Source organism: Mycteria americana, chromosome 3 (assembly GCF_035582795.1).
Source record: "Mycteria americana isolate JAX WOST 10 ecotype Jacksonville Zoo and Gardens chromosome 3, USCA_MyAme_1.0, whole genome shotgun sequence".
Classification (NCBI taxonomy): Eukaryota; Metazoa; Chordata; class Aves; order Ciconiiformes; family Ciconiidae; genus Mycteria; species Mycteria americana.
Genome location: NC_134367.1, coordinates 130,901,190 through 130,928,973, shown reverse-complemented (window position 1 = coordinate 130,928,973; position 27,784 = coordinate 130,901,190). Strand labels below are relative to the sequence as shown.

Here is a 27,784-nt window from a genome sequence, read left to right as displayed (position 1 = left end):
AGTACTTAATGAATCGTATTAAACACTCACCTGATGTCTCTCATAAATAACAGGAACACTGAAGAGCGAAATCAAAGCTGGAAGAGAGCACATCAAAAGGTATAAATATTGACAGAAGGGATGGTGTTCAGGTAAAACAATGACTAGTTTTCACACCTTGACATTTCTTTCAAAGGTACAAGAAAAAGAAATAACTAGGCCACATACAAAAATTGTTGGCCAGTAATTTAAATAATCCCTATTAAGGAGAAGCTGGGCTGTTCTCCAGGTTTCATTAACAGTCCAGCAAGTTTGGTCACAGTTCACTTTTTCACTGTGGGTTATGCAAATTCTTCAAAAAGGATGCTTAGGCTTCCACCACCGTCAGTTGGTTTCTGACACCTGAAGCCAGCCTGCTCTGGGATACAAGAAACAAAACTATCGGCAGTGGGACGTGGCCAGAGCCAATTTTGTACCTCCTCCAAAGTCACAATACAGCGGTGACATTCAAGTAAGGCTGACCCTGACAGGGACAAGCACAACAGAACATGCTTTTAAATGATACGATGTCTGGAAAATCAGCAATCTTAAGGAATTCAACACTGCAATTCAAAATGATCCCTTCTGCAGTGTTATCAACGTCCTAGAAAAGGACACACGACTCTACACTCTCAAGAACACAGGAATAGCCTTGCAGTACCGAGCAGACTTCAGTGCTTTTCCAGGGTTATTTTGTATGCCAGGTATTTAACACAATTTAAAACACTTACCCAGAATCAGTAATGTCAGACCATTAAACAAGGCACCAACGTAAGTGAATACCCACATCAACACTGCGAACTAAAAAGGGGAAAAAAAAAAAAAGCACGTCAGCCCCCAGTCTGTCTTACCACAACATACAAGTTAGAGCAGTCAGAGAACTTCTCTGAACACACATATGAAAGTAAAACGCCCCAAACTCCACTTCACCCTTGTACTACGTCTCCTGTAATTATAGATGAGTTGCAAGATGGCTGAAGGGTTCAGTAATAGGATACGTGGCCTCTTGCGTCTAGGTCATCGGGCTGAATTCGGCCCAAGTCAGCAGTGACCAAAAGCTGTTAGTACTCGGTGGCTGCTCAATGCCCTCTGCGTTTATACAGCACTTCCAATCCCGGTCACAGAACGCAGCTCCCACCCTTCAAAGAGACGGAACCAGACGGGCAAGAGAGAGGTTACAGGGCTGGCGCATGACACGGCACTGGTGACAGAGCCAGAAAGAAAGCGGGTCAGTTGTTTGTGTGGCAGCCCAGCAGCCAACATACGAGCGCATCCACTCCGGGGCTGCCGCACAAATGGTGGCACCAAATTATCACAATCACGCTTCGGCTCAGCACAGGTCTCAATGAACCGTTGGCTAGGCTAGGCAGGGGTTTCTGTCACATCGGGGGGAAAGACCTGTCTGGAAGGTAACATGGCATGGTTGGCTTAATTGACTTTTTTCCCTTAAAAAAAACATAAGAGCTTTGGAAACTAAAAAATTCAGGAAAGAGAGAAATCAACAGTGCCATAAAATGGAAGCTGGCTCTCTAAGTCAGAGACAAGTTCAGAAGCAAAGACGTCCCTTCTTTTAACAGACTCCTAAACCCTCACGCTGCCGTAATTTCTGGCTTCGTGTCCCAGCCCCTAACTCGTACCCAGGCACTGTTCCGCCCCCACCGCCACCCTGCTGACTGCACTTGTACAGCTCCCGGTCGCGCACAGGCTCCGCTCCGCTTCACTGGCTTTACACAAAGATCCGCAGAAGTTCAAGCCCCTCAGCTTTCTGCCAGGTGGAGAGTGTCCCAAGCACACCTCTGACCTATACCGGGGTGGGAGGGGGCCGAAGGCTGCCAGCTCTATTTCTGTGTAGGATTCCTCCCCAAGGAAAATCAGCCGGTTTCTTCTAGTGTTGCACAGCCCGTAAGGAACTGAGCAGAAGCCAGGATCTGGATGTCAGACAGAGCAGCTTTACCAGTGCTTATTTCTTGCTGAGCGCTGAATTACACTTTGCATTGTGCAGAGCACACAGAGGAAACCCCCAGCCCTTTAATCAGCTAAGCACGTCTGGTTATTTTCTGCGCAAGACACTGCAAAACACCGAACAGCCTGACAGACAGGGCGCGGAGGCTGCTGCTGGCATCAGGGAGAGAAGATCTGGGCACAGTTAACAACTGGAGGTGAAGCACTCCGATAAGCAGGAGATACACGCAAGAAAAAGATGGGTACAAAGTACTGGAAAGAAAAAAAATGCATGTTGAAGGACTGTGGGTGTGGGCAAGGATCTAGCCTGCAGCTGAGTTACTCAGAAGTTATGTATCCAAACATCCATTTTTAGCTTATCGTAAGGTGCAAAATATCCAAACCAAACAAAATCGACAGCCAACAATAAGATAAGGGCATGACAGTCAATACAAGTTTGATTTGCATGACCTCTGTATTGAAATGAAGTTTACTTCAAGAGCTTCATTCAAAGCTGATCCCATTCAAAATTCAGTAGGATTAATCGCAAATGATGCAGTTCCGTATCTGCTCTTTCCAGATGTGACACAAGCAGCACTAGAGGCACAAAGTTAACCCTCAGACAAGGCTGCAATGTTACCATCAACTGCATTCCCACTGAGGATTTTGGCAGGTTTAACAAGAAAAATAAAGCAGATTTCTCTAAACTCCCTCATGATTCATGCAAACCTTGGCCCAGTTCTGCTCTCCGCAATGCCAGGGTGAGAGCTGGCTGCCTGCCTCTTTGCACAAGATATTTTAACGGAGCAAATACTTTCCTTTCAGAGCTAGTCTGTACATGCAGCACGTCCCCCTCCCCAGCCAAGGGAGGAAAGTTGACAACTTTTACTACGGCAGAAAGCCCCCAGGTTTGTGATCATTCAGAATGATTCTCTTGCAGGCTGTGCATTCAGTAAACTAAATATGCCGGCTTCAAGCACACACAGCAAAGCATCTGGACAGCTATCCAAGATCTCCTCTGCATGAACACAATTACCGAGGCTAAGCACCGCACGCTGGCCAGGCAAATGTTCGGTAATATTGCTGAAGGCTATGACCAAGTCAGGAAATGTGAGTGTATGTTAAGCAGAGGGGTAACAGATATGAATCAATCCCAAAGTCCAACAGTTATCAGAACTATCCAATCCTATTTAGCGAGCATTGAATTTATGGCCCAAGAAAGATCAAAATCCAGGCGTTAACATTTGACTGGCACAGGCTTTGCCTCTCCTAAAGTCTGTCCAGAGCAGCACCAGGGTCTGTGTTGCCCGTGCAGTTTTTAATCCACTTCACTTATTCGTACTGGGCGGGAGAGGGGACCACTGAGCCCAGCAAGCCCACCCCCCTCTCTCTGCTGAGTCAGCAAGGGACAGCTACTTTGAAAGCTGAGGCTACCAAAGGAAATGAAGTTCAGCAAAAACCTGAGAACCCCCCTCCCACAACACCTTCTCTCTTCACACACTTCTGACAGTTAAAACAACACTCCCAGGATTAAGCGGAGTTTGATCTCAGTCCCACGTTTACATATTGGTCTCTGTTTTGTACTGGTCTCTATGTTTTTTTCCTTAGAAATGAGAAACTCGAAGAACCTTACAAATGCAAAAAGGCTTACCTGAAACACGCCTAAACGCTTAAAGCTCTAAGATGAAAAAGAAGCAGAAGGCAACTCAGGATTGACCTACAAAGATAATATTGCTCTTCCCCCCCACTCAGGACAGAAGGAAAGCACAGGGCCCAAGCTCAGCCTGAATGTTACAATGATAGGTAAACCAGTAAAAAACCCCATATCGCTGATGGACTGAATGGAGTTTTTGCCTACCTCGTTCCAGATTAATGCCTTCCCCAGTACCCAAAGCATACTGCAATTTAATGGCAAATCTAGAAATGTCCATATATCCGTTTCTTTACCAGAAAATAGTGCAAATACAGCAAAGAGCTCCATTTCTCAACACATCAGTTGAGCAACGACAAATTGAAAGCAACTGTGCCCCAGCGTCAGAAGGGCTACCGCTGCACAGCTGGGGTGAAGCGCTAGATGGCTGTTCATCAGGACAAAGTGCAGCTTCTCCCGGGACTCTCTGCCAAGGGCTCCTCTGGAATTGCTCCTCAAGAGCTGTGAGGAACTTCTCTTTGTGCTGCATAAATATTTAGAGTCCATTTTAAGACTTCCATGACTGAAGCATTGTTTAATTTAAAAAAAAAAAAAAAAATCTTAACAAGACAGACTTTACAGCCAGCTCTATTACATACAATAAACTGACCTGCAGACATTTTCTACAGTAGGGCTCTGTAACTTTAATTATACACAAACACACTGTTTCCTATAGTGAAGATGTTTAAACTACACGAGCCAAGATTTTTTTTTTTAAGCCAGGGCCATTATATTACATAAACTCCCAGCATCTTAATGTTCTCCTCACGCACAAACTCTTCAAAATCAGTAACTTGTGCTTGTGAACTATCCTGACATTCCTTGGTTTCATATAAGGGTTGCTCCCAACTACCATAAATTAGACTAATTAACCTACATAAAACGTTTTAAATGTCAGAAGAAGAGAGGGGAAATGAATTAGTTCAGCTGAATAAACATGTCTTTCCTATATTACCATAGCATTTTAAAAGTGATTAGCGTGCCTTGAAGACATTCTGACTGGAATTAATTCTACTTCTAACGTAATTCCTCTGAAAGGCCTAATTTTTAAAACAGTGTTAACTCAAACAGCAGTTGGCTGTTCACTGCTTCCTTTTCCTTTACTGCAAGGGATTGTGATCACTAAACAAATGGTGTGGAAATTCTTCTAACTCAGATGAAGGAACATACCGTTAAAGAAAGACAAGTGGCCTTGTGACTGCAAGTTCTTCTGTGATGTTGTTTAATCAGATCCAAACACAACTTGAGCAAAATAACTTTTCTTTGAACATTGAAACTCAATGCCCTTAAAAAACACAATAAACAAAGAGTATGGTCCTTTCCTCCCTCGCACACCGCGTTTGAGTTCTCCAAATGCAATTCTAGCCATGTAACAGTAATTCTTTTGGTCAAGGCTGTGGCCTTGAGATGCTGCAGAGATGAATCCTAAGTACTTGGTCACTTAAGCATGAAGGCAAGACACAGCTTCTTACAGACCAGACCGATGGGCAGTGGTGAGAGGATTTAGCCATCGAAATGCAATCCCTGTGTGGAAACACTGGCAAAGCACAGGCAATGATGGCCTTATTTAAGCCATTTTGCCGTAGAATGACTGCAGCAGTATCAATCATGTCCAGAAAAATGACCCGAAAATAAGAATGCACAGCTACCTCATAAAATACTTTTACTGCACAACCCTTGAGGAGCAGGAAGATCATTACACGAAACCCCAGGCTAATATCCCATCTCCTCTTTCCCTTCTGAGAAAATGAATCTATCACGAGCAGCAGACCCCAGGTGACAACCCGACAGCGTTACAAATCTTTCCTTCTCCAGAAGGAAAGGACTCTTACTGCAGGGGACATGCACAGCATCAGGTGTAACTTTTCCGGCACAAACTCTGTGTTTAAGTTGGAGCATAATGAGAAACTGGATCTAGAAACTCTGGGTAAGATCCTGAGATCTGCCTCCAATTTCTGTTCCACAAATATAACAAAGACTTTTACAGCCTTCCTATTTTTCTCCACGTTTCACTAGAAACCCCTTCCCCCAACCCCACAACAATTCAAAGGACTTTACAAAGCACTAAGTAAGGGATTTACTGGAGGATAAATGCAACTTTATTTCAAGAAGATTAAGCAAACTGAAAAAGAAATGGACAACACATTGTACTCGGTAAAGGAAACAATTGTTTGAAAAACAAAGAAAGGCGATTAGCTTGGAAGGAGAGAATATATATTCTCACAGAACAAAACTGCAGGGGTTTCAGCCAATTCTTTTTTTTTTTTTTTTAATTTATTATCATTCTTCACTGTCAGTTTTGCTTGCCACCTTCAATAAATCCCATTAAATACTACTTGGACATATCCAAGGTATCTGTTAGGCAGTATTGCGCGCTTGAGGTAGAGTAACTTGCAGAACTCATTTCATAATTTGCATCACTAAAAGCAGCAGCTATTCACACCCAAATCCAGGGACCGAAACAGGTGTCCACCTTCCCACCAAAACAAGGGCATCACTCAGTCCCCACTCTTCCAGCAAAGAGGTGGACACAAGAACTCCCGCTCTTTAGGGCAAGTAACTGTACACTCACCACTTGCTAGTCTCGGTACAGAAAGAAACAGAAAAACAAAACGAGGCCAGACTGCGCCAGCCTAGCCCAAAACAGATTTTTCAAGAGGGAGAGAAGTATGTTAGCGACAAATTCTGAATGCCAATGTCTTGTTTTCTTAAAAGATTTCTGCTGTTAAGCACCAGCGAGGAGGTGTAACAGCTGAACTGCACGCAGCCAGAGCTTATTTCAGTTTTCCACTCATTTTTATTATACTGTCAAAATAAAGTACAGATAAAGTTATCCACTCTATTACTGCACGCAGCACTTTATATTCAGCTCAGTATGGCTAACAGAAAGCTATGCTTCTTGAAAAACAAAAAGGCTTAGTACTTCCAACAAGCAAACTAAAACTCAGTATTTACTTACACGGAGCCAAAGATGCCATTGTTCATTCATGTTTTTAAGGCCTAGTGGGCTTTGCTAAGCTAGGTCAGCAAGGAATCTATTTACACAAGGCTGTTGTATCTACAGCTGAAGTAAACTTACCTTCAGAGAATCAACTAAGTCATCGACTAGGAAGAGACGTCTCAGCTCTTTGACTGTGCCATTAATGTGACCAAGCACAACGTTACTGTATTTCTGAATCAGCTCTTCAGACACAGCTACATCAGACTCCAAGTAAGCCCTGCAAGAAAGAAGAACTTATGAAACTTTATTCTAAGAGCGCTGCCAAACAGTATCAACACGTGATATGTTACATATACAATAGCAACATACATTCTTTTTGTGTTCTAAAGACAAAAACCTCACCGTATGAGGAATGCTAAAAGGATAGAGCAGAAATAACCTAAGTTACTCTCAGAAGGTAAAAGCAAACCTTAAAAAGAACCCCAAAACCCCTTAGAAGAAAAGAAAAAAAAATGTTTCTTTCTTTCTGCTATGTTGTGCTAGCACGTTTACTAAGTCACACACAGAGTCTTACCTAACCTAGACAAAAAAGGTGCGCTGGCTAACATATGTGTGTGAACAGACAAGGCTAGCGAGCAGCCAAAACAGTGTCCAGCACCACTGACGCATATGCTGCTTGGTCTGTGAAGTTTCTTTCTACTCCTCAGCATATACTGTAATCTGTTACGCTAATAAGGCCAATGTGTATTTAAAAAAAAATGAGACACAGACGGTCGGGGGTGGTGCGGGGTGTGTGTTACTCTGGTTTTACTATTGTATTAGGCAGCCTAATACTCTACGAGATTCCTACGTTTCTCAAACAGAAAAAAAATCCTACAAAAGCAACATATCCATTCATACCGCTGGAAAGCACTTCTGAAATTACCATTAAGCTGTAACAAACACCTTAAGGCATGGTAAAATGAGAAAGCTTTTCATCATTTGCTAAAAAAATTTCTTACAGTTAGTGACAGCAGTTCTTTTACCAGAAAGATATACGCTCCTATCTGGTTAAGTGTTCTTTCCACTACACTGTGACTTTTACCTGTAGTTGCAGTGGCTATGGCAATTTATAGACTCTTTAAATAGAGAATAATTTATTTATCTAATTTGCATGTTGGAGGGAGAAGGAGCAACGGAGCACATCTGTAACAGGGCACTCATTTTACAGTTACTACAGTTGTTGAATTTTTACTTTCGTTTAGGGGGGGAATTCTGCTTTGGGGTGGTTTTGTTCGATTTTTTTAAAACAAACGCACAAGTGGAGGCTCCTATGTATGTAATTTAAGGCAAAGCTAAATACAGCCTTGTGGCAAGCCCAAAACAAATTGAAATACTTTAAATGGTAACTACAGAGGGCGGCCATTTCAAGGCTACATTCTGCTATCCACACTCGGCTTGAATCTGCACCCCCTTCTCAACTCATCAGCAAGATATTCAGTACCTGAATCAAAAATTAAATTGATCTCATGGATGTGCTCTTCACTGTCAAACTAAATTGAAGCAGAAATATCCTTCTTGTAGTTGAAGTTACATAGATAAAAAGGAAGCAACCAGGCATGTTGAACAAGAATGTCTGGAAGCTTCTTACGAATATCAGTATTTTTAGAAATAAACTGCAGAAAGAGCACAGGTAGAACAAGTTTTGCTGGTTCTTGCTAAGAAAGAACTGAAGTGGTAAACCTGGAAATGCTGTTTGGATACTGAAGAGCAGTACTGGGTAGACAGAGCAACCAGGGTCTCAACTGGGAATTATTCACCCTACTGAGGGTGAATAAGCATGGCCATACAAGGCCTTGATGGTTAAAACAAACAAACAAAAAACTAAGTTTACAAAAGATACATATTTCATACTGCTATACTGAATGTTGTTGCCAATTGTTCAGATGTATTTTTTCTATCAGATCTAAGCTTAAAAGCCAGTACTCCTCTTTTTCCAGAGTTTTTGTCCTGCAGCTGGTTTAGGCTTGGCTTCCACTGGGTAAATGAGCCACTACACATAGTCAGGGAGGAATGGAGGTAAACCCAAGAAAACATTTTACTTTGCCTTACTGAAGATGAGAGGAAGAGAACGAGAATAACTGGAAACCACAAAATTAGTAAGAGAGCTGTAAAGGGGAGGGCAAGCAGGAGTTTCTGAAAGGTGCAAGGCAAATTGAGATTGAACCACTTCATTGATTAATCAAGGAGAGAAGCAAGTCTGAGCAGTGTGGAACAGGGCTGGTGTGGAAACAGGAAACATGCACTCTTAGTAATTACTCTAACACATTAATAAGTTTTTATTTCTCTTAAGATGCAGCTCTGCAATAATGGGCCCCAGTGTACTCTGCACAGGAAAGGAGGAATACCACAGATACCATATTCCCACGCTGCAGGGAAGTGCATACATGGTATGCCCCAAGGACTTAGCTCATCACTTAAAGCAAAGAGCTCAGAGCTCCTCTTTGAGGACCTAAATTAATCCTATGGCTCAACTCCTCAAGCCTTAGAATTCAGAGGCCAAGTTTCTGGATTTCTCATCTGGGCAGGCTGCAATGAATCTGCATTCTGCTGACAAGGCAGCCTTGCATGTGGAGAACAGCTATGCTGCTACGTACTAGAACATAAATTTTAGAAGTATTCTTAAAAAAAGTTCCAAAAAGATGAAAGTATCCCCAGCTACATTTATTCTGATTTTTTCTAAATACATTGCATTGAAAGTGCTGCATCTCCTGGGTAGTCTTTAAATTTTGTACATCACCTGCCACTGGTTCACATTCTGAAGACTATACATGCACGTTACTCCATTAGATTGAAGTATATATGTTCTTTTTAATGTAACTTAAGATGCTCTAGCATTCCCAGGGAAATCCCCTGTACTAAGTGCTCAATTCATTTTCTTTACCGCTGTGTATGCCTACTGAGAAAAACTGAGGGAAGAGTAGCCATAGGCTAGGTAACAGATTTTTCAGTACAGAGACTATTTACATTATTATGCAACATATTATGGCCTATGTCATCTGCTGCTCCTAACAGCACCAATACTGCTGATCCCCGAAACAACACACTTTTTCTTAATTGAAAGAAAAATCTCACCTAAACGGGTGGCCTTCATCAGACTTTTGGATCGCCTGGATAACTCCCTTGTATATCCTAAAGCTGATCGTCACAGAAAGCAGGGCCAAGGCAATGTAAGCTGTCACGCTCACAATGCTGAACACTGTTAATGAAAGCAGCAGGAACAAGCTGGCACCAAACACCACTCCTGTCTTCTTAATGTCTCGCCAGTAAAGGAGGTCAACAACTAAAATTTAAAAAAGGTTAAGACATTAGAACAAGATACCTTTTGCATCCATATGAAAACAGTAAAACGTGATTCATTTTGACTGCTGGGAGTCATCAAGAATGGAACTCGCGATCTCACTGTCAAACCAGAGCTGAAATTACAACTAGAAATAGGTTACTTTAGCACTGATTTTGCACTGGACTTCAGATTATTAGGATTATTGTTATTAGGATTACCTCAAATGTAATTGCTAAAATTTAAGAATAATTCTGCCCTTAAGCAATGTCAGAATTAATCTCTTCAACTACTGTGCTGTATTCTGCACCAGAACCACAGCAGTTTGTGCTTCATTTCATTTTATTTTTGTGGATTTCACGGCCGTCACTCACTGAAGAGATTGATTCTGATTCCCTGTTAGGACAAATGACAAGACACTAACAGCTCTCCAAACCATTATAGCTTTGCAAGTCTGGTAGAGGCAAAGGCACTGCTCAAGACTCATTAACAGTTCATTTTGTTTCCTTTTGACTGCAGACACGCCCATGGGAGTTTATAATCTTGATTATGGGTGACAGACTGAGCCATCAAGAGGGAATAATCTCACAGAAATTTCAATCCAGGCTAAATCTGCTGTGCTACAATGCAAAACACTTCATTTGTAAACCAAGTTTATTTTTTCCTTAAGCGACCCTCATGAGAGAACACACTATTATGCCATTTTCAGCATCACTGTTTAAAGTAAACTACACCCTTGCACAAGTCAGAGGCAATGGCTTAGTGCATCTGTTGCAGATTTGTTTGTTTGGAGGTGCAGCTGCATGGGGTTGATTACCGTGCTGAACTCACGAAATCTGCAAACGTCGGTCACCACTGCTGAGTACAGAAGTGGGCAGGGGCATCTAGTCTAGTTTTATACTTCATGGAGAGAGACACAGTAAAACTCATTCTTCATGATGTCTACTTCCACAGCTGATTAGATTTTCACAAGAACAAATTGCTCTTCTGCATCAAAACTACTTGTTAATAGCAATAACGTAAGAATTTTTAATACAGAACTCAAGATAAATTATAGAAAAATTATTACAACACAAGCTTAGCAATCCTATCTCATCCTAAACATCACTGAAGTTAATTGTAAAATAGCGTATCACAATTCAGAACAGATTCTTACTCTGAATGACTGTAAAAGAAAATTAAAAAATAAAATTTGACTGTTATTTCTTACAGGATGAAAATGTGGTAATGCACCAACATTCAATACTTAGTAGCCTCTGTAGGGCAAAGTCTGCAAAATCCCTTTGTAGGTACAACATGAAGATGCCACTGGGGCTATGATGCAATTTCACAGCGTTTCAGAAGCTGAAGTCCTTTCCTAATTGTTTCCACAGGGAAAGCATACTGAGCAACAGGCGCTGGAAAGATGAGAACCCTGGTCAGAAACTTCAAGCCGCCATTTTCATAATGCAAAATATTTTATCCAAATATTTAATTCACCTTTCAGTAGAAATTTCCTGAAGTTCTACAGACAGCATCAGGTTACAGTTGCGTGACCACCTTAAGTTTGTCATAAACCAAAACTGCTGTGGAAATAAACAGCCTCACCCCTCCACCACCGCTCAACCCCACTCCTTTCCTCTGCAGGGGCACACACAGAACCAGCCTGGTTTTCTGTATGCTGCTGACAACTACTGCACCGAAAAAAATGAAATAAAAACTAAGCAGCCAGCCAGATCAGATTCTGGATGTGGTTCACCATGTGACTCCACAAACATATGGGGGGAGACACAGAGCAGCCAACCAAAGGAGGTGACACTCCTGCTCGCAGGACAGCACCAATCTGAAGTCCTCCTCAAACTGCAGCCCAACCTATCCATGCACCCTTGTTGAGCTGCTATTCCGCTGCGTCTCTTCATGCTACAAAGCTGCACTTCTATTTTCCCTGTCAAACAAACAAAACTCTAAGCAAGACAACTTTTCTTTAGTATTTGTAAAAATCAAACAAACAAACAAAAAAATCAAGTCATCGCAAAATTCCTTTTGTATAGGCTATAATCCCTAAATTTAACAACATTTTCTTTGGTTTCTTTGGCTTTGCTTCTGATCACAAAAGCATCTATTAGTGTCTCTGTACACCTTACATTAGCAAGTTTAGCATGTAAAAGGACCTTACGAATGAAATTGTGAGCTTCACCTAAAAATCGTTGTAAACTGTAAACCTAAATTGAGCTGCAAGTATCCCTAACCCCTGGGTGAGATTTTCAAAATCAGTCTTGCCAAAAAAAGTTGGTGGACTTTGTGCTCCTAAAGCACGCAAGAAATCTTTGGAAAAAAATTCTTTCTTTCTCAGTACTTGCTTCAACTACTGAAACTATATTTATTTTTAAATGCTGCAATTTGAGTATCCATACATTCAAGTTTGGGTGCTGGTCCCATCTCATGTGACACACTAAGTATGAGCCCTACTCCTCTCCGTTTGCAGAGAGCATTAGTTCTGTAAATGAGATACTCCCTCCTCTCTAACAGTTTTAAAGCCTCTCCACTGACAGCGGGCTCTTATTGCTTCGTAGGAAACCACTTATTACAAGCGGTAATGCATTATACCTGAACCCAGTTATAAGGAGTATAAAGACAGTAATTCATCTGTAGGCAGCTTCCAAAACACGAGAAACAACGGTAAATTGCTGGAATTAAAGCATTCCACAAATGCCAAACGGCCTCTAGTGACCCATCTTCAAGTCTTTTGTTCTCAGTAATCAGTAAGAAAAATCCCCAAGCTAGGACCTCCCAGACCAGGGTTAAGCTGCACATGAAGCATTTTTCCTCGCTCTGTCTCCACTCCACTCGGAGAACTACCATATCAGCCGCAGCTTAACCACATGCGGATCTTGTTTCATTGTAAATTCCTCAAAGGGAAATTCAGTGTTATAAGTCACTGAAACACTGATTTGTAATTTTCAGTCCAAGAGAGTTCATGATGAAATTGATTTATATTCTCCAATTGATCAGAAACAGGTATTTGCATTTCTTTCTAAAGTAAAAGAAAAGATTAAAAGCATTACTAGAAGCAGCTTCCTGGCTTTAACTTATACACAAGATATTCACAGTGGATTAAAAAAAACCCCAGAAAAACAAAAACCCCAACCAATTCTCAGGAACAGCCCTGCCAAGCAGTATCTTTCCTCATGGAAACTGTTTTAAGCTTTATTTTACACAATATAAACTATAATCTCATGCATTTAATGCAAGTATTCCAGGCCTATTCTAAAGCAAGAACAGCTGCCTACATTTGGTAAGCACGAACTGTCACTTGGCACGTCTAAAAATAGTACTGCTAGCATCCGTGCCTTACATGCAGAACTCATCCAATTACATTTTGCTTTTAAAGCAAGTGCCGCGATAGGTTTATCACTGTAATTTTTTTTTAAAGTCTTTTCTTTCTTTCACAGACATTTAACTTAAAACTGAGCAATTTTTTTTTTTTAATGACACAAACAAGTGGTTTCATATATGTAACCTGATGATCCTCTTTTAAAAAAGCCTGAACCAAGTAACCCTTTTTTTTTTTTTTTTTTTTTTTAAGAAAGAGCAATTAAAAGCCTCGAGATCTACAAGCGAGTTTAATTCACATCTATTAAAGAAAACCAAGAAAAAGGGACTAACCCATTTTGGCATCCATCTTGAGTGTGCCCGCATGCACCCAGGTCTTGCACAGCTGACTACCCAGAGCCTTTTCACTTCCTGCTGGGGCATTCGGAGGTCGGCAGAGACGCAACTGCCTGCCGCCTCGCCGCCAGCCAGCGCGAAATCTCGCCGGCCCCCGCCAATGGCTGCCTCGCCTCTGCGCCACGTCCGTGGGACGCAGCTGCGGAGCGAGAGATTCGCCTGCACAATGGACAACTACTCTCCGGCCAGTATTTAGGAACGAACAAAAAATGGGTTTCAGCGCCGAAGAAAGGCTGTTTGTGTAAAAGGAGAAGGAAGGTTTTTAAAAAAAAAAAAAAAAACCAAAAAAAAACCCGCAGACGGCGTACGATTTACAAACATTGTATGAACAACGGCCATTACGCTAGAGCCTTTCCGTGATCTGAAAGGTAAGCAGAAATTCTGTATGTTCTTTGGAGAATAGTAAAAATAGCTTAGAAGCACCAGTAAGAGCCTTTTCTGCATCAGTTTAAGAGCAGCCAGCGTTGTACTGATACAGAAACGCATCAGAAGTATTGAGAGCAGGCAGCTTTCAAATGCATCTGAAGCGCACAGTGACAACTGTCACCATAGCACTGTACAGGCTGCTATGACGAAAATTAACTCTAGACCAGCACGAGCACACTCCTACATCAGAATGACCATTTAAACAACCAGGACACGAGCACAAACAGGCAAATTGCTGTTAATTTCTGTTTAGAGAGGCATTTTCCAGTTATGCTTAATAAACTTCCCATTTACACACACATGACAGTGATCTTCAGGGTTTCCACTGATCTTACATGCAGAGTATTGAGCAGGCAAGACCTGACCCTGCAGCTTCACTCTCAAAGCCTGGTCAAGCCTGGCGTGGGGCAACCCCAGCTGGAGATAGACCAGCACCAAGGAGAAGCCACCAACCTGTCAAGTGGTCCAAGTCTGCCAAGCACAAACACCATTAGTAGACGGGGTCTGACATTTTCAAGATTTCCTAGGTCAGAATGACCATTTAAAATCATGGTTGACATCCTCAGCAGAAGCAGTTACGGACCGGGCCACAGAATTCAAGCCTCGTTTTACCCTGGTCAGGTGTGCTGGAAGCCAGTTTGGTCCCTGACTGCCTCGTTGCAAGTCGATAACAACAGAACAATCCCAGGCTGGTAAAACTGGGTGGTTATTGCATGACTGCACGTGGTGCCACGCACATGGAGCTGACTTCAACCAACAGAGCTTTCCCTGTCCTAGAGAAGGATGCTAGACAGGAGTGGCACGTCCAGCGGGACTGACAGGCTTGCCTAACTGGATCCCAAAGGTCGGAAAACAAGTCTGCATCACGGGCATTTCAGACTGGGCACGTCTGCCCCACAATCCCTAGCAAGACAAAGTGATACCGATTTCACAAAGTACACGCTAGAATGAAAACGAAGTCCGACACTACCAGATTGTCCCCCAAAAATGCAAATACTATCTGACAATTATGAATGAGCCAAAGCAGTATTTTTCTTTCATTTCTACTTAATCATAGACCCATGCAGGTGTGCACAATGTACAAACTGGGAAAACCATTCCAAAGCCCTAATGACTCACGATAAAAATTTAAAAGGCTCAAGGGCTGCACAAGCCTATGCAATCTTTTCCACCATTTAACTAGTCTGAACCAGAATTCAGATAGATTTTCAGCACATGAATAAAAAAAAATAATCCTGGGATAGCCTGGCAGTATAGCTGTGGTGTTCATCCTACCATTAGCATTATTCAGCCATTAAAACCTGACAATTCATGGAAATAACTAAACATTAAATAAATAGATGTTAGACGTTTTAGTACCAATTACTCCAGGGGGGCCTGTCTTTAGAAGTGCTAAAAATAAAAGTCATGCCATCCCCAGGGTAAACCTATTTCATCCTGCCTACCTAGATGATCAATACCACAGGTATTAATAAATACCACAGGTTATATATACCACTTTCACTATGCTGGTTCCTCAATTACTATGGCTGTAACACAAGAAACACACAGACCAAAACTCAGTTTAGGATTATATTAATTAGAAAGTAGTGCTTTAGTTGGGAAGTCTAACTATGAACCATACTTTTGGCTCTTCTCTCTTTTAGATTTGATCATTACTTTTTTTTTTTTTTTCTATTTTTTAGCATGGAAAGAAGCATGTTGCAATATTGCTTCTATATTTATTTTGGGGCAAGATGAATAGTGTAATCAGTCCCTGAACTTTACCCATCATTTTCCACGCCTCTGGAGCCTGACCTAACGAAGGAAGAACATGCGAAACAAGGCGTCTTCACCTCGTTATAAACAAATGCTATCAGAAACCACACCAAACCAGGCTTCAAGAACAGTTACAAAAGGAGAGGAACCACACTCTTCTGCTTCCCCAGAAAACCTGCTTCCGTTTTCTTTTCGACTCTATCTCTACAAGTTAAATTATAAGTAAACCTCAAGGCAGTAGGGACTTCTTTGGAAGGAGAAATAGGCACCAAACCAGCTTCCTCCACCTAAGGGGATACCATTATGTAAAAACAAAGAGGAGGGGAAAGAGGAATTTAAAACCCTGCTTGAAACAGTTATACCAGCACAAAATATGCACGTAGGCTGGCTTCAGGTTTGCTTTCTTCATCTGAGGCCAGTTCCATTACACACTAGCCAGATCTACATTTTGCAAAGAAAGCCAAGTGCACAGACCCCACATTACTGGCCTCCGTGCAGCCGTAACAGCACGGCTTGCACTGGTTACTGTATTCCCCCCAAGCGTGCCATACAGGCGTGCTCACGATTGGCAAGTCATTAATTTTAAACCCAGAAAGACTCCGTTATTCTCAAGGCCTCAAATTCTAGGCTTGGAAATGTCTGCTTTCAGTTGCAGTGAAGGACAGACCACCACCAACCCTGCTCGTCAGGTTGTAAAAGAAAACCTGAAAGTTGGGCCTGAATACCCAAAGGTAACTTGCCTTTCAGTTTTTACAAAAACCTTCTGACCTCACCCCCCCTTTTTTTTTTTCTTTTTCTTTTTTTTAACCCCAAGAATTTCAGGCCTGATGTATGGAGTGCTGAATATTTAAACTAGTTACACATCAAGAACATATTACTAAACAGTGCAGAATATTTTTTCCTAATATTTTACAGCCCTTTAATGAAAGATTAGAACTTTTAGGAACTTGTTTTGCAGGGACAAAGGTTTTTTGCCCTGCAGGGCTTTTTTGCTACATATTTAGGTTCTGATAGAGCATTCTATGGATTCTAGACAGCTGGCAATTTTGTCCAAGTAGAAAAAAACACAGATTTTGAACAACAGTCATTAAAAAAAAAAAGAGGAAAACTTCACAGGTACATGTACCAAGCATGACAGGGCCCTTTAAAAAGATATTTAAGTATCCAGAGTTGATTAAAATTTTTTAGAGCTTGTCTTGTTGATAAAGTTTGAAGATTACATATTCAAATAAGGCTTAAACTCTTACACACTGAGCACTAATATAATGATCCACAGAGATTTACACTGGTGATCTCCCATTGGTGGCGACAGGAACAAAGGTCAGAACCACGCTAATTTAAGGTTAGCTACTTATTTACCTAAAACAATTTGATATTATGGCTGTAAATTCTGAAAAATCAGACACAGTTTTACCTAGAATCCAACAGAATTATGAAAAATCCAAAGCAAACGTAAGGGTAGACTTCAAACATGCTATGCCAAACAGCAAAACAACCCCCACCACCCTGCTGTAGTCTGCACGCGATTTCTCCTCATAGAATTATTAAACTACATGAACTGCAGACACTTCATTCTTTCGAGTTAATGGTTAGTACTGTTAAATTATTACTAATCTAGGAATTTCAAAGGAACATCAACTAAATTCGGACTATGCTGGTATTTGTGCAGTGCATACCAAAACAAGCTGTTCTTTAATATGCTCTGTAGGACTGAAAAAGATCTGCAGTGTCACACAAGCTATTTCACCTACATAAATAATTTATTCTTCTGCATTGCTCGTATTTACCCGTTTTAACCTACAGCTTTTACAATTTTGCATACAGTACAAATAGATCTTACATCTTCATATACATTTCACAAGCAAACACACACTACAAACACCATTTGCTAAAAACAACCCGCAGCATCTTTTTAATTTAAAAAAAAAAAAAAAAAAAAGGAAAAAAAGGTGAAAGAACAAATACCCTTATCCTTCCAACTGCTCGGCTGACTGTCCATCTCTCCGCAAACGATCTACCCTCCAGCTGTGATTATCAATTATGCATACCAAGAGGAGAGCTGCAAGAGAAGAAACCTACAGCCCAGGATGGGAAACATGGGCTTCCCCAGCAGCGTCTGCAGTCTGCTGCTGCACTGGTGCTGCAGGAGCCCGGTCAGCTGACGGCGCGGGGTGTGGAGCGCGACTGACGCAGTGCGAGCTGTAACCAGGCTGCTAATGCTCCGGCACCAAGACTAAAATGCAATCCCCGACTGGTGCAGCCATTTGCTTCTTACTGCTCGCCAACAGAAGCGAAAAGACGCAAGGCAGAGAAAGCAATCGCCGGCAGGAAGGGAGCAGGCCGGTGCGTTGGAAACGCCAGTGCAGCAAGGCTCAGCGCAGGCTCACAAAAGCCAAACCGCCCTAAGCGGCTTTTCACAACGGAGCGGAGCTAAAAGTAGTCACCAGACAAGCTTTAAACAGATTGCTTTTCAAACAGCGGTTAAAACACGTTTATAAATCTCCTAGATATACGCCTTCCCCTCATTTTTTTAAACAAAGGTCTGACTGTCTGGAAGACTAACAGAGACACCTTTGTAACACACCTCTCCCTTTAAAAAAAGAGTTGAAGAAAAACAGAATAGGACCCTTTCTGTGCCTGTAACAAAAGCAAGAGGCTCCTGAAGAACACAAGAATTCTTTCTGCCGGTACCTTTAGTCCTCATGAACTGCTCAGCCATATTTATTCATCTTAACAGAGGCTTGAGAAGAACAGTTTTCTCGCCCTCTACCTACTCCCTACAACCAAACACCTTCTCTTTTTTATTTTACATCAGCACCCTACATTGTCAGCTGCAGACCTGACAATTAAATGCTCCCTTCATTTAAATGAAAACAAGAACCTGCAAGGTTACACTACTAACACATAGAAAGTAACATACAGGAAGCATTGTACAGACATGGGACGAGCATAAATTAGAAACTCCAAATCTGCAAGAGAAGAGCTGTGAGAACGACATTGTCATTCTGCGTTCCATCCGTGCTGAAAAAAAATATGACTATTCTAGTTTGGAATCTCTTAATATCTGGAGCTGACAATAAAATGTTAAAAAATCCCCTGCGTTGCTCCAAAACCTCTTAAAAATTTGATACACCCTCTTCTAAAGGACTAGAAAAGGACATTCACACATTTTCACAAAAATACTGTAGGCTGGCTGGGATGGAGATTCTGATTCGGTCCTTAAATAGACAGTTTTACTTTTCATTAAAACAGACAACCTTACATGGAGACAGATTACCACAAAGTTACCTGAAAGCCCTGTCTATTGCTTCAATTGTGCCATAAATTTAAACCCTCCTTTGGCAGCAAGGCCAGTTACATATATTTTTAATTTATACAAAGATGAGCACTTCACTCACAATTTCAACAGGTAAATCAAAACAATTATTATAGGAGGGAAGTGGGAAGTATGTATTCAAACATAACATGCCTGAAAATCTGCTTCTGTCTTTGAGCTGAAATTCTTAAGATCGACTGGAAGCCACCAAAATCTATGATTCTCCCCCCACATTTGTTTGGATGACTGCATTGTCACTAAATTAGTCAAAAACTTGATGCTTTCAGGAAGTTCTTCCCACTAATTGTCCAATTTCTGAAGAGACCCAATTGAAGCCTCTTTGTTTCTTCTTCATATTCTTTATATTACATACTTAAAATAGTACATTTATGCAATGCATTCCTAAACAGACATTTTGTTGTAGCCACACGTGCAGCCACAGCAAACCGGCAGCAGCCAGAACACGGACAACACGCAGTCCAGCCATGAGAACGGCTGCGTTACCTGTCCCTACTCTCCCATCTCGAATAAGGCACTAACTCCCTCCACAGGAGTTTCTCCCTGCCCTCAAGATCCTCCTCTTTGCATACTCAATGTTCACTCTTACCACTCCATGCAAATGATACCTAAAATGAACCCTGTATCCCTCTGTACTCCCATCTCTCATTTCAGGCAAGATACACCCGTGTAACCCTATTCTACATATCAACTGAGTACCAGTACTGCCAACAAACTTCTGCATAAGCTTTATTGTTTCATTACGGAAATTGCATGCCTGTTTCTACACCAACGGTTAAACAAAATCTATCCAACTAACAGGCTACTTACAAGATGGTATTATCAAGCCACCCAGACAGCAAAAACAGACACAATCAATTCTAAACATGTTTTTCTCCTGAACGCACCTATGTTCAAAGGGACTGCATGCTTGCAGGGCGAGTACTTTACTCACTACACAGCCATTAAATTACCCTGAGCAGATGGACTGACAACAACGTGTTTGCGCTGAATTTTCCCACAGGAGAGCATTTTGGAGGAGTACCTAATTCTGCTCTTGCCCGAAGCCTCATTCAGTGCTGGCCGCCTATCTGTGCTTCTGGGAAAGTTGCTAACTTACCACAAACACTCCATTTTCTCCATAATTCTGCCACTCTGCAAGTAATTTCCCAAAGGCCTTGCTCTGTTAGCGGCCTTAGCTATGCAAGCCTTTGCCTCTCAACAGGGGCGATATGAGAGCTCTAATGAAACACAGCAGGTCTAGGTCTTTCCTTCAGAATAATTTTACTCAAGGTTGTTTGGGTTTGTTTGGTTTTTTCCCCCTCATTCCTCCTACTCCTTCGTAAATTCTCCACCCTGGAACAGAAGTCTCCATTTATTATTATTTACCTGGTAGCATCAAAGAAGACCTGAACAATCAAAGAATCTAATAATACAATCAGATGAAATTAAACCAAGATTTTATGTTGAATTAAATTATATTTTACAAATAGTCTGCTCCCAAAAGAAACTCCAGAGGCATTCCAAGGTATTTTCCCCTCCAGCGAAAAACAACCAACCAACCCAAACACTTCCCATCTGCTGAATGGCTCTATTTAACTAACTACAAATACAGAAACAAACCAAATGGGTGCAGTGCTGGTGTAAGGCAGCATTTCCAACTTTTTTAAGCTTCACGTAACTGTAATGACCTGGTTTGCTGTTACAGAATCACAGGAAGTATTTTATTTCTGCCCCCATGAAATTTTTTGGGAGTAAAAAGAAAAGCGTTATCATTACTACTACTCTCAAAGCGCATTTTCCCACTTGGACTTCACCTTTGAATTTGCCCCCTCAAGAAAATCTGGGAAATGTAAGGTATTAGTAATTAGCTGCATTTCTGTAATTCAATTACAGAGTGCCCTAGAGCATATATGAAAACGAGACACGTGTAAACCCGGAAGATTTAATCTGAAATGAATGTCTACAGAGCCTGGTGTTCAAAAACACCATGAAACGAGGGTGGCCTGGGAAACCGACTGCCTTGATGGTAAAGATCTCAATGCTGTTTTCAAATATTATTGTAACGCTCAGCATGAATATACTCTGAGATTTAAACTGCCAATGCGGTTACATTTTGGTACACAACTTTCTGTCATGGTCAGGTTTAGATTTTAGGGGCTTCTACAATATACTTTGATTTTGTAATTCGATAATAGAAAATCCTCCACATCCCACCGATCAAAAATAGGTTTATGGAAAGTGGGGTTTTCTAGCCTATTTGGGAGAATTAATGATCTCTATCCCAAAGTAAATAAGGGGTTATCAGCAAAGAAAGTCTGTACAGCAGAAGGGCTAAGATACAGAATACGTGTATTTAGTTTTTAACTCTAATTTCAGCAGTTCAGAGTGTCTCCAAACCTGGGATACAATCCTCTGAAAGGCAGTGTACTGGAGTTCCAGCTCATTGGCAACACTAGATGGCATCAAAGCCCTCCTTTAGGAGCAAGCCTTACAATATGCCTTCTGCCCTGATGTGCACACACCCCACCAACACAAGCCCCGGCAGAACGGGCCGGCTGTGGGAGCGGGCAGTAGTGTGCGAACAGTCAGCAAACATCCACCCTGAAGTCATGTATTTTTACGGAGATCAGAAATATGTGTTTTGAAGTCTGGTGAGCGTGAAGCAGCAGGATTATCTGCTAGGAAGCCAAATACAGCATTTTTGAAGACAAAAAAAAAGGATCACTGTATCCAAGACAGTAGGAATTGCTGGTGTTGCAGGGGGGGTAGTTGCTGTTGAAAGTGTTATAAATAAGAGCTTCTTACAATGAGAGGGGTTTCCTTATACTTAACTACAGTTCTGAACCTGGTTTGGGTTTCTTTGGTTTTGTTTGTTTGTTTTTTAAGTCTGTGCAGCTATGAAGTGCAAGGTCCCTATGGTCCACTACCATTACAAAATAAAAGAGGACTTGCCCAAGGGTCTGCCGGCAGCATTAAACAAACCCCATTCTACCCACCAGGCTGTTCAAAGTTTTACATTTGCTTTATTGGAGTGGTGGAGTTTTTTAAAAAAAAAAAAAAATCTGCAACCGTTTCAAAGTTTCTGTTAGCTCCCTGCAGTCCACTGGGACTGTTGGAAGTTACACTTTCAGGTACGCATCGGTATGTCGGCATTTAGGTTAGCTTTCAAAAAATAGCACTGTTCAGTAAGCGTTCAAGAGCCTTAATTTAAGTGCACCAAAGTAAGGCAGTTCAGCTTAATGTTTTAACAAGCATCAGTCATACAGTCACGCCAACTGATTTCTAGAAGCCTTGAGGCACAGTACAATCTATTTCAGCTCCACTGATGGCAAGACAGAAAAAAAACCACACAATAAAGGTAGACTTAGAAGGCCAAACACATGCACAGATCCACTTCTTAGTCTTGTGATGAATTATCCCTCCTTTTTGAGAGTGTGGAAGACAAGTGTGTGTGTTAGTTCTTCGATGCTACTTTGAAATTGTGCTTAAGTAGTGTGGTATTAAAAAGCAGACAACTGATTTTGTTCACAGCTTGTCATTAGACTCTTCGGGCAGGTCTCAGAAGTCCAGTTCTGTATTCTATAATACAGCAGAAATGAGCAAAAAAGTAAACAGCACAGACTGTGGAAGAAAAAAACTAGAAAAAAAATGGACCATGTTTTTGAGTTAGTATTCTCATCTATTTAGCTTTAAGAAAGTGTTCCTCCAGAGTAAAGAAAAAAAAATTTTCTTCCCAAACAACACAGCACATCAAAAAGTAAAATTGCAACTGCTTTACAGAGTGAGCACGACGCTAACAGAAAGACTGTAGGCAGTTCCCCAGTTTCCCACACCCCCAGCCCAGCCCTGTGCCTGGCCCATCTCCTACCCCTCAACTAACACCAGTGCTGGACAGATGTATGCCCTGTCCCAGCACTGTGCCACTAGATGGAAGAAGGAAGACACCGTTCAACTCTCTCCTTTCCTGCTATGGCAAATGGTTTTACATGCAGCTTCTCCGGCAGTTTCCCATAGACAGAAGAGCAGCAGCTGTGTCCTTGTCAGACCCAAAGTAAAAGGCGTTGTTCCCAAGGCAGTGCTTTGCCACCCCCAGTCTGCTACATCCATGCAATGATTAAAGACCGCTCTGCAAAGGCTTCCTGTTAAAAAAAACTAACAAAAAAAGCTAGAATACTCAGCATAATGTTTGGGGGTTTTTTAAAGCAGACTCATCTCCAAACAATTAACTCTTTCACATGAAGTATAAGATACACAGCAGCTGTTCTCTAGACAGTAGTATATGCTGGAAGCCTGAGCGCAAGGAGCAAAGTCTTCACAGAAGACAAACACAGTGTTTTAACAGTGCAGGTATCACTGAAATTTCATCCCAAGGGAAATGGGAAACTCTCTCCTTTCTGCCTACCTGTATGGATAGAAGAGGCGGTTCAGGAGGAATGGCAACTCTCATGCAAAGTTAAACATAAAAACCTGCATCTTCTACCTTATTTTCCAAACCCTATTTCAATTGCACTAACACCCTGAAGTTCCCCTCAACATACACCTGTTATTCCCTTCCAAAATACGTTTGATGCAGAAGACATACGTTAGGAATGTAGTATTTTATGAACTGCAGACTGCAGCTACTGCACAAATATACTACTGCTGAGTCAAACTAACATTTGGTTTTCTATTTAGAACAGCATCGTGCTTTCTGCAGTAGCTGTTTTTAGGGGGAACGCTTCTGGTACAAGACTTAAGCAGCAGCAGAGTGCTGTGATATCAAAAAGCAAAGTACTCCGCTAGTCTAAAAGAGCTGGAACTCCACGAGGCATTCAGTTTAGAGAACAGAACGCAACACAACAGTGGTCTTAGCCTTCCTTCAACTTTGTGCTACTTCAACTACACATTACTAGAAGAAAAATTAGCTATGCTGAAGTGCAAACCCCACCTGAAAAGAAAAATGGAAATTAATATCTGTTCTGTGTATAAACCAATTTTAATGTTCGCAGGACACTCAACTTCTTAATGGCTGCTCTCCTAGTAAGCTGAATACTAAGCTCCCTCGTATGCACTATTTATTTTAAACCACTGGCCTTGATCTAATGCAAGCTGCAAGTCACATGAGTGGAGATGCACAGGTTCTTTTCCAGATTCCAGACATATACAGTAGCAGCAAGGGTATTTTCCTAAGTTTCAAAGTCTGATGTCTGAACTGTGTATGAAAAGAAAGAAATGCCTCTTCAAATCATGTAAACGCAGCAGACTGAAACACCATCCTTGGCTTACTATCACATATTAAGAGCAAGTCTGGAAGGCCACCCAACGCCCAGCCTGTAGACAACCACAGAAGAGCTTTGCAGCGAGTAGTGACTTATTTCTGTATCAATAGATCACCAGCAGGAGAACTGAAGGAGAAAACTGGAGACAGTGAGTCCATCCCTGATAAATGGGGGGGGGGGGGGGGGGGGGAAGTACTAAAGCAATCAGAATATGAAAAAGGTAAAAGTGCAGGCACTAACATTTTCTGTTACCCTCTGCCTAACAGAGAAGTTTACGGAAAGTGACTTAATCTTTAAGTCATGACATGCTTAAGTTTAGCTAAAGAATTATGCAGATTAGTGAACTGCAAGACAGCATACACAGATTACCTGAAGATTTATTCAGCTTTGCTGAAAATACAGCAGTAGGTTTTTCATTTTCTTTAACAGAAGCAGCTTCTCGCTCAGCTTCCTTCTCAAAAGCTTCTGGTTTTACTACACTGACTATCTCTTTTTCAGCAGATAAAGGTGAGGTATCTGTGGCCGGTAAGGACATCATGGATACTTCAGGCACTTCTTTGTCCACAGCCTCCAAGGACTTTTTCAAGGCATTAGTATCTTCCTCAGATTTCACTTCTACATTCTTTATAGACAGATCACAGGGTAGCTCTGGGCAAGGCAACTGCCTCTTCTCACCTTCGATTGCCTTACTGATCTCTTCACTTTCATCTTTGTGCATTACTTCTCTGTCAGGGGCTTCTGCCACAAACTCAGGAGCAGTTTTAGGATGAGCTAACATCACAAAATCTTCTTCCACTGGGACTGGGGAAGACTCCATGGGCGAGAGTGCTTTGTTGTCTGCTGGTTTTAGTTCCGTGGCAACAGATACATCAGCTGAATAAGCCATAGCATTCAGCTCTTCCATTTGAAGAGGAACCTTCTCTGCCTTGGCTATTGTAGGTGTTGGCTCAGATGGCAGAGCAGCAACAATTTTGGAAGAGTCCAGTTCAGGTTGGAAAGACTCCAGATAAGGCTTACCCGTGGCAGCTACTGAATCCACCAGTCGTTCCTCCCGTTCATCATCAGTCACAATATTCTCAGTTGATTTACTTTTTAAGATGAGAGATGGATCTTCGCTCACTTTCTCAGTAAAGTCAGGTATCACCTGGCTATTAAACAAGTCAGATTTTCCAAACTGCGGAGACAGTTTTTCAACAAGCTCCTTGTGTTCAGGCACATCCTGAGAAATGCATTCTGTTATCGGTGTCTTTGAATAATCTGTAAAGGATGGAGAAGCAGATTCACCAGAGACCTTTGTTTCCTTAATTAAGTCACATGCAATAGATATATATGGAGTCTCTATATCTTCAGGACTAGCGCTACTCTCACGATCAGGTTTTTTGAATGCTAATGCCTCTTTTGCTTCTTGGGCCTGTGTCAGTGGTACACTCACTGCCTCTTGGTATAAGGGAGGTTTTTCAGTCTCTTCTTTTACATTCTCATAATTAGCAGTAGGAATAAATGTTTCTAATGGGGAAGCTTCGAGCTGCACAGCAGACGCTTCTGCACCAGCAGTCCCACTGCTCAGTGGGGCTTCCATAACAATATCTGGCAATATTGGTGATGGAGCAGCTTCCGACCCTTCAAATGAGGGACAGAGTTGTGTCACGGGTTTGAGAGTCTCTTGTACTGACTCGGAGGTTTGAACTAAATCAATCTTTGTTTCATAAGCAAGTTTGGTACATGCTGCATCATGCATTTCACTTTCATATGCTTCTTGTACCAGATCAGGAGTAAGACCTTCAGGCATATTTGCTGCAGTGTCAGATGGCGCTGTTGATATACTCTCTGTTTTAGCATAGTCAGCTTCCTGGCCTTCCTGCTTGCCAACTGCTTGAGTGCTAAAATCACCTTGTTCTGTGCTCGTCTGAGCTTTCATTTCTGCAATTTTTTTCTCATCATCGGTTCTATTTTCTGAAGTGCCTTCCTCTACTGGAGAAAGAGATTTGACTTTGTTACCATCAGGACTTAGAGAGGATTCAAATTTAGTACAAGTGATGTAAGTCTCCGAAGGTTCTTTTACAGCTTCTGGGGTACTTGGGAAAGAGCGATCTTCAGTGCTGCCTTCACTCTCTCTTTCATAATCCTTCTGCACATTCAGCTTATCTACACCATATTTCTCATCTAAACTGCTTTCTAGTTTGGCATCTATCTTACTTCCAACATCCTCTCTCACACTGCTCAGTCCATGACTAGCACCTTTTACTTCCCACACTGGCTCGAATGGTTTGAAGTCTGCATATTCTTCCCTCCTAAGAGGGTCGTCTTTCAATGCCTCTTTTTCACCATGATCACCACCTCTGTATTTGTCTTTGTTATAAAAGAGATCTTCCTCGTTTTTCTCAAACAAATCTTGAGGAGTTTCTGGAGACATTTTCAGCTGCTGCGCAGGCATTTTCTCCAGATTAGGTAATTCTTTAGGGCCCTCTAGCTGTGTTTCTTCTTTAGCTTGAGATAAAATGGCTGCTTCTGCTTTAGCAAATAGGGGTTCTGAGTATTTCATCTCTGAAATGTCTTTTTCATTTCCCTCTGCAAGAAATGGACTTCTTGCATTTTCCATAGTTTCTTTATAAACCTCACTTGCATTTTCTTTGTAAGTGCCTCTCGCAGGTAATCCATCTGAGAGTGTATCAAAGGCTGCGTGCTCTTTAAAGGGATCAGCTGAGATAGGAGAGAAGGAGGGAAGAGAAGGAGCAGTATCAAGCGGGACTGCAGTAAAATCCTCTTGACCAAGCGACTTAGTGCTACCTGGCTGCTCCTGCAAGTCCATAACTTTTTCTGTGACCGTGGACAGAAAGGAAAGTTAGAGAATGCAAGTGCTCTTACAGTCAATGCAAACTTTCATGACAGGTTCACATGATGTTAGTTATTAAGAGGTTCTTCCAAGTTCTATCATAAATACTATTAGCCATTAAAACAAAGTATCAGTTAAAGTATGCTATTCTATTTCACCTCTTCTAGCAGAGAAGTATGCAAGAGGCTAGAGAAGCAGCAACTTTATGCAGCGCAAAGAGCACAGTAAAACTGCAGATGCCAGACAAGTACAGAGCATCCAAGTACAGCAGGCAATATTAACAAGGTGAGAGAGGGAGGGTGGGGTGGCAAGGTGAGACAGAGAGAGGGTATGTGTGTATGCTTGTGCATAAACATATGCACAAACGTGCATGCCAGTAAGAAGTCTTTTTTCCACACTTTTTTTTTTAAGGGGAATTTGGTGGACAGTATAGTTAACAAAAAGCACTAAAATACTACAGGTACAAATTTTACTTTATATAAAATACTGCAGAAAGTTACTATGGATTAAATCTTTCTGCTAAATCAGTAAAGCAACTATGCTTTGATGTGTTAACCTGTTAATAGTATCAACTTC

General features: G+C 41.6%; 1 protein-coding gene across 5 annotated transcripts in view; it reads right to left on the bottom strand.

The window, feature by feature from the left end:
* The window catches only part of RTN4 (reticulon 4), a 47,456-nt gene that overhangs the window by 2,796 nt on the left and 16,876 nt on the right, over nt 1-27,784 (bottom strand). For 2 of the 5 annotated variants that reach the window (XM_075497026.1, XM_075497027.1), the window contains 4 exons: nt 9,705-9,912; nt 6,729-6,867; nt 750-819; nt 31-77 (listed from right to left, as the gene is read on the bottom strand). In XM_075497026.1, the coding sequence (XP_075353141.1) occupies nt 31-77; nt 750-819; nt 6,729-6,867; nt 9,705-9,912 (464 nt within the window). Of the gene's footprint in view, nt 1-30; nt 78-749; nt 820-6,728; nt 6,868-9,704; nt 9,913-13,554; nt 13,865-17,766; nt 17,924-24,744; nt 27,076-27,784 lie in introns of those variants that run through there. The other 3 variants (XM_075497025.1, XM_075497028.1, XM_075497029.1) reach the window with 3 other exon arrangements.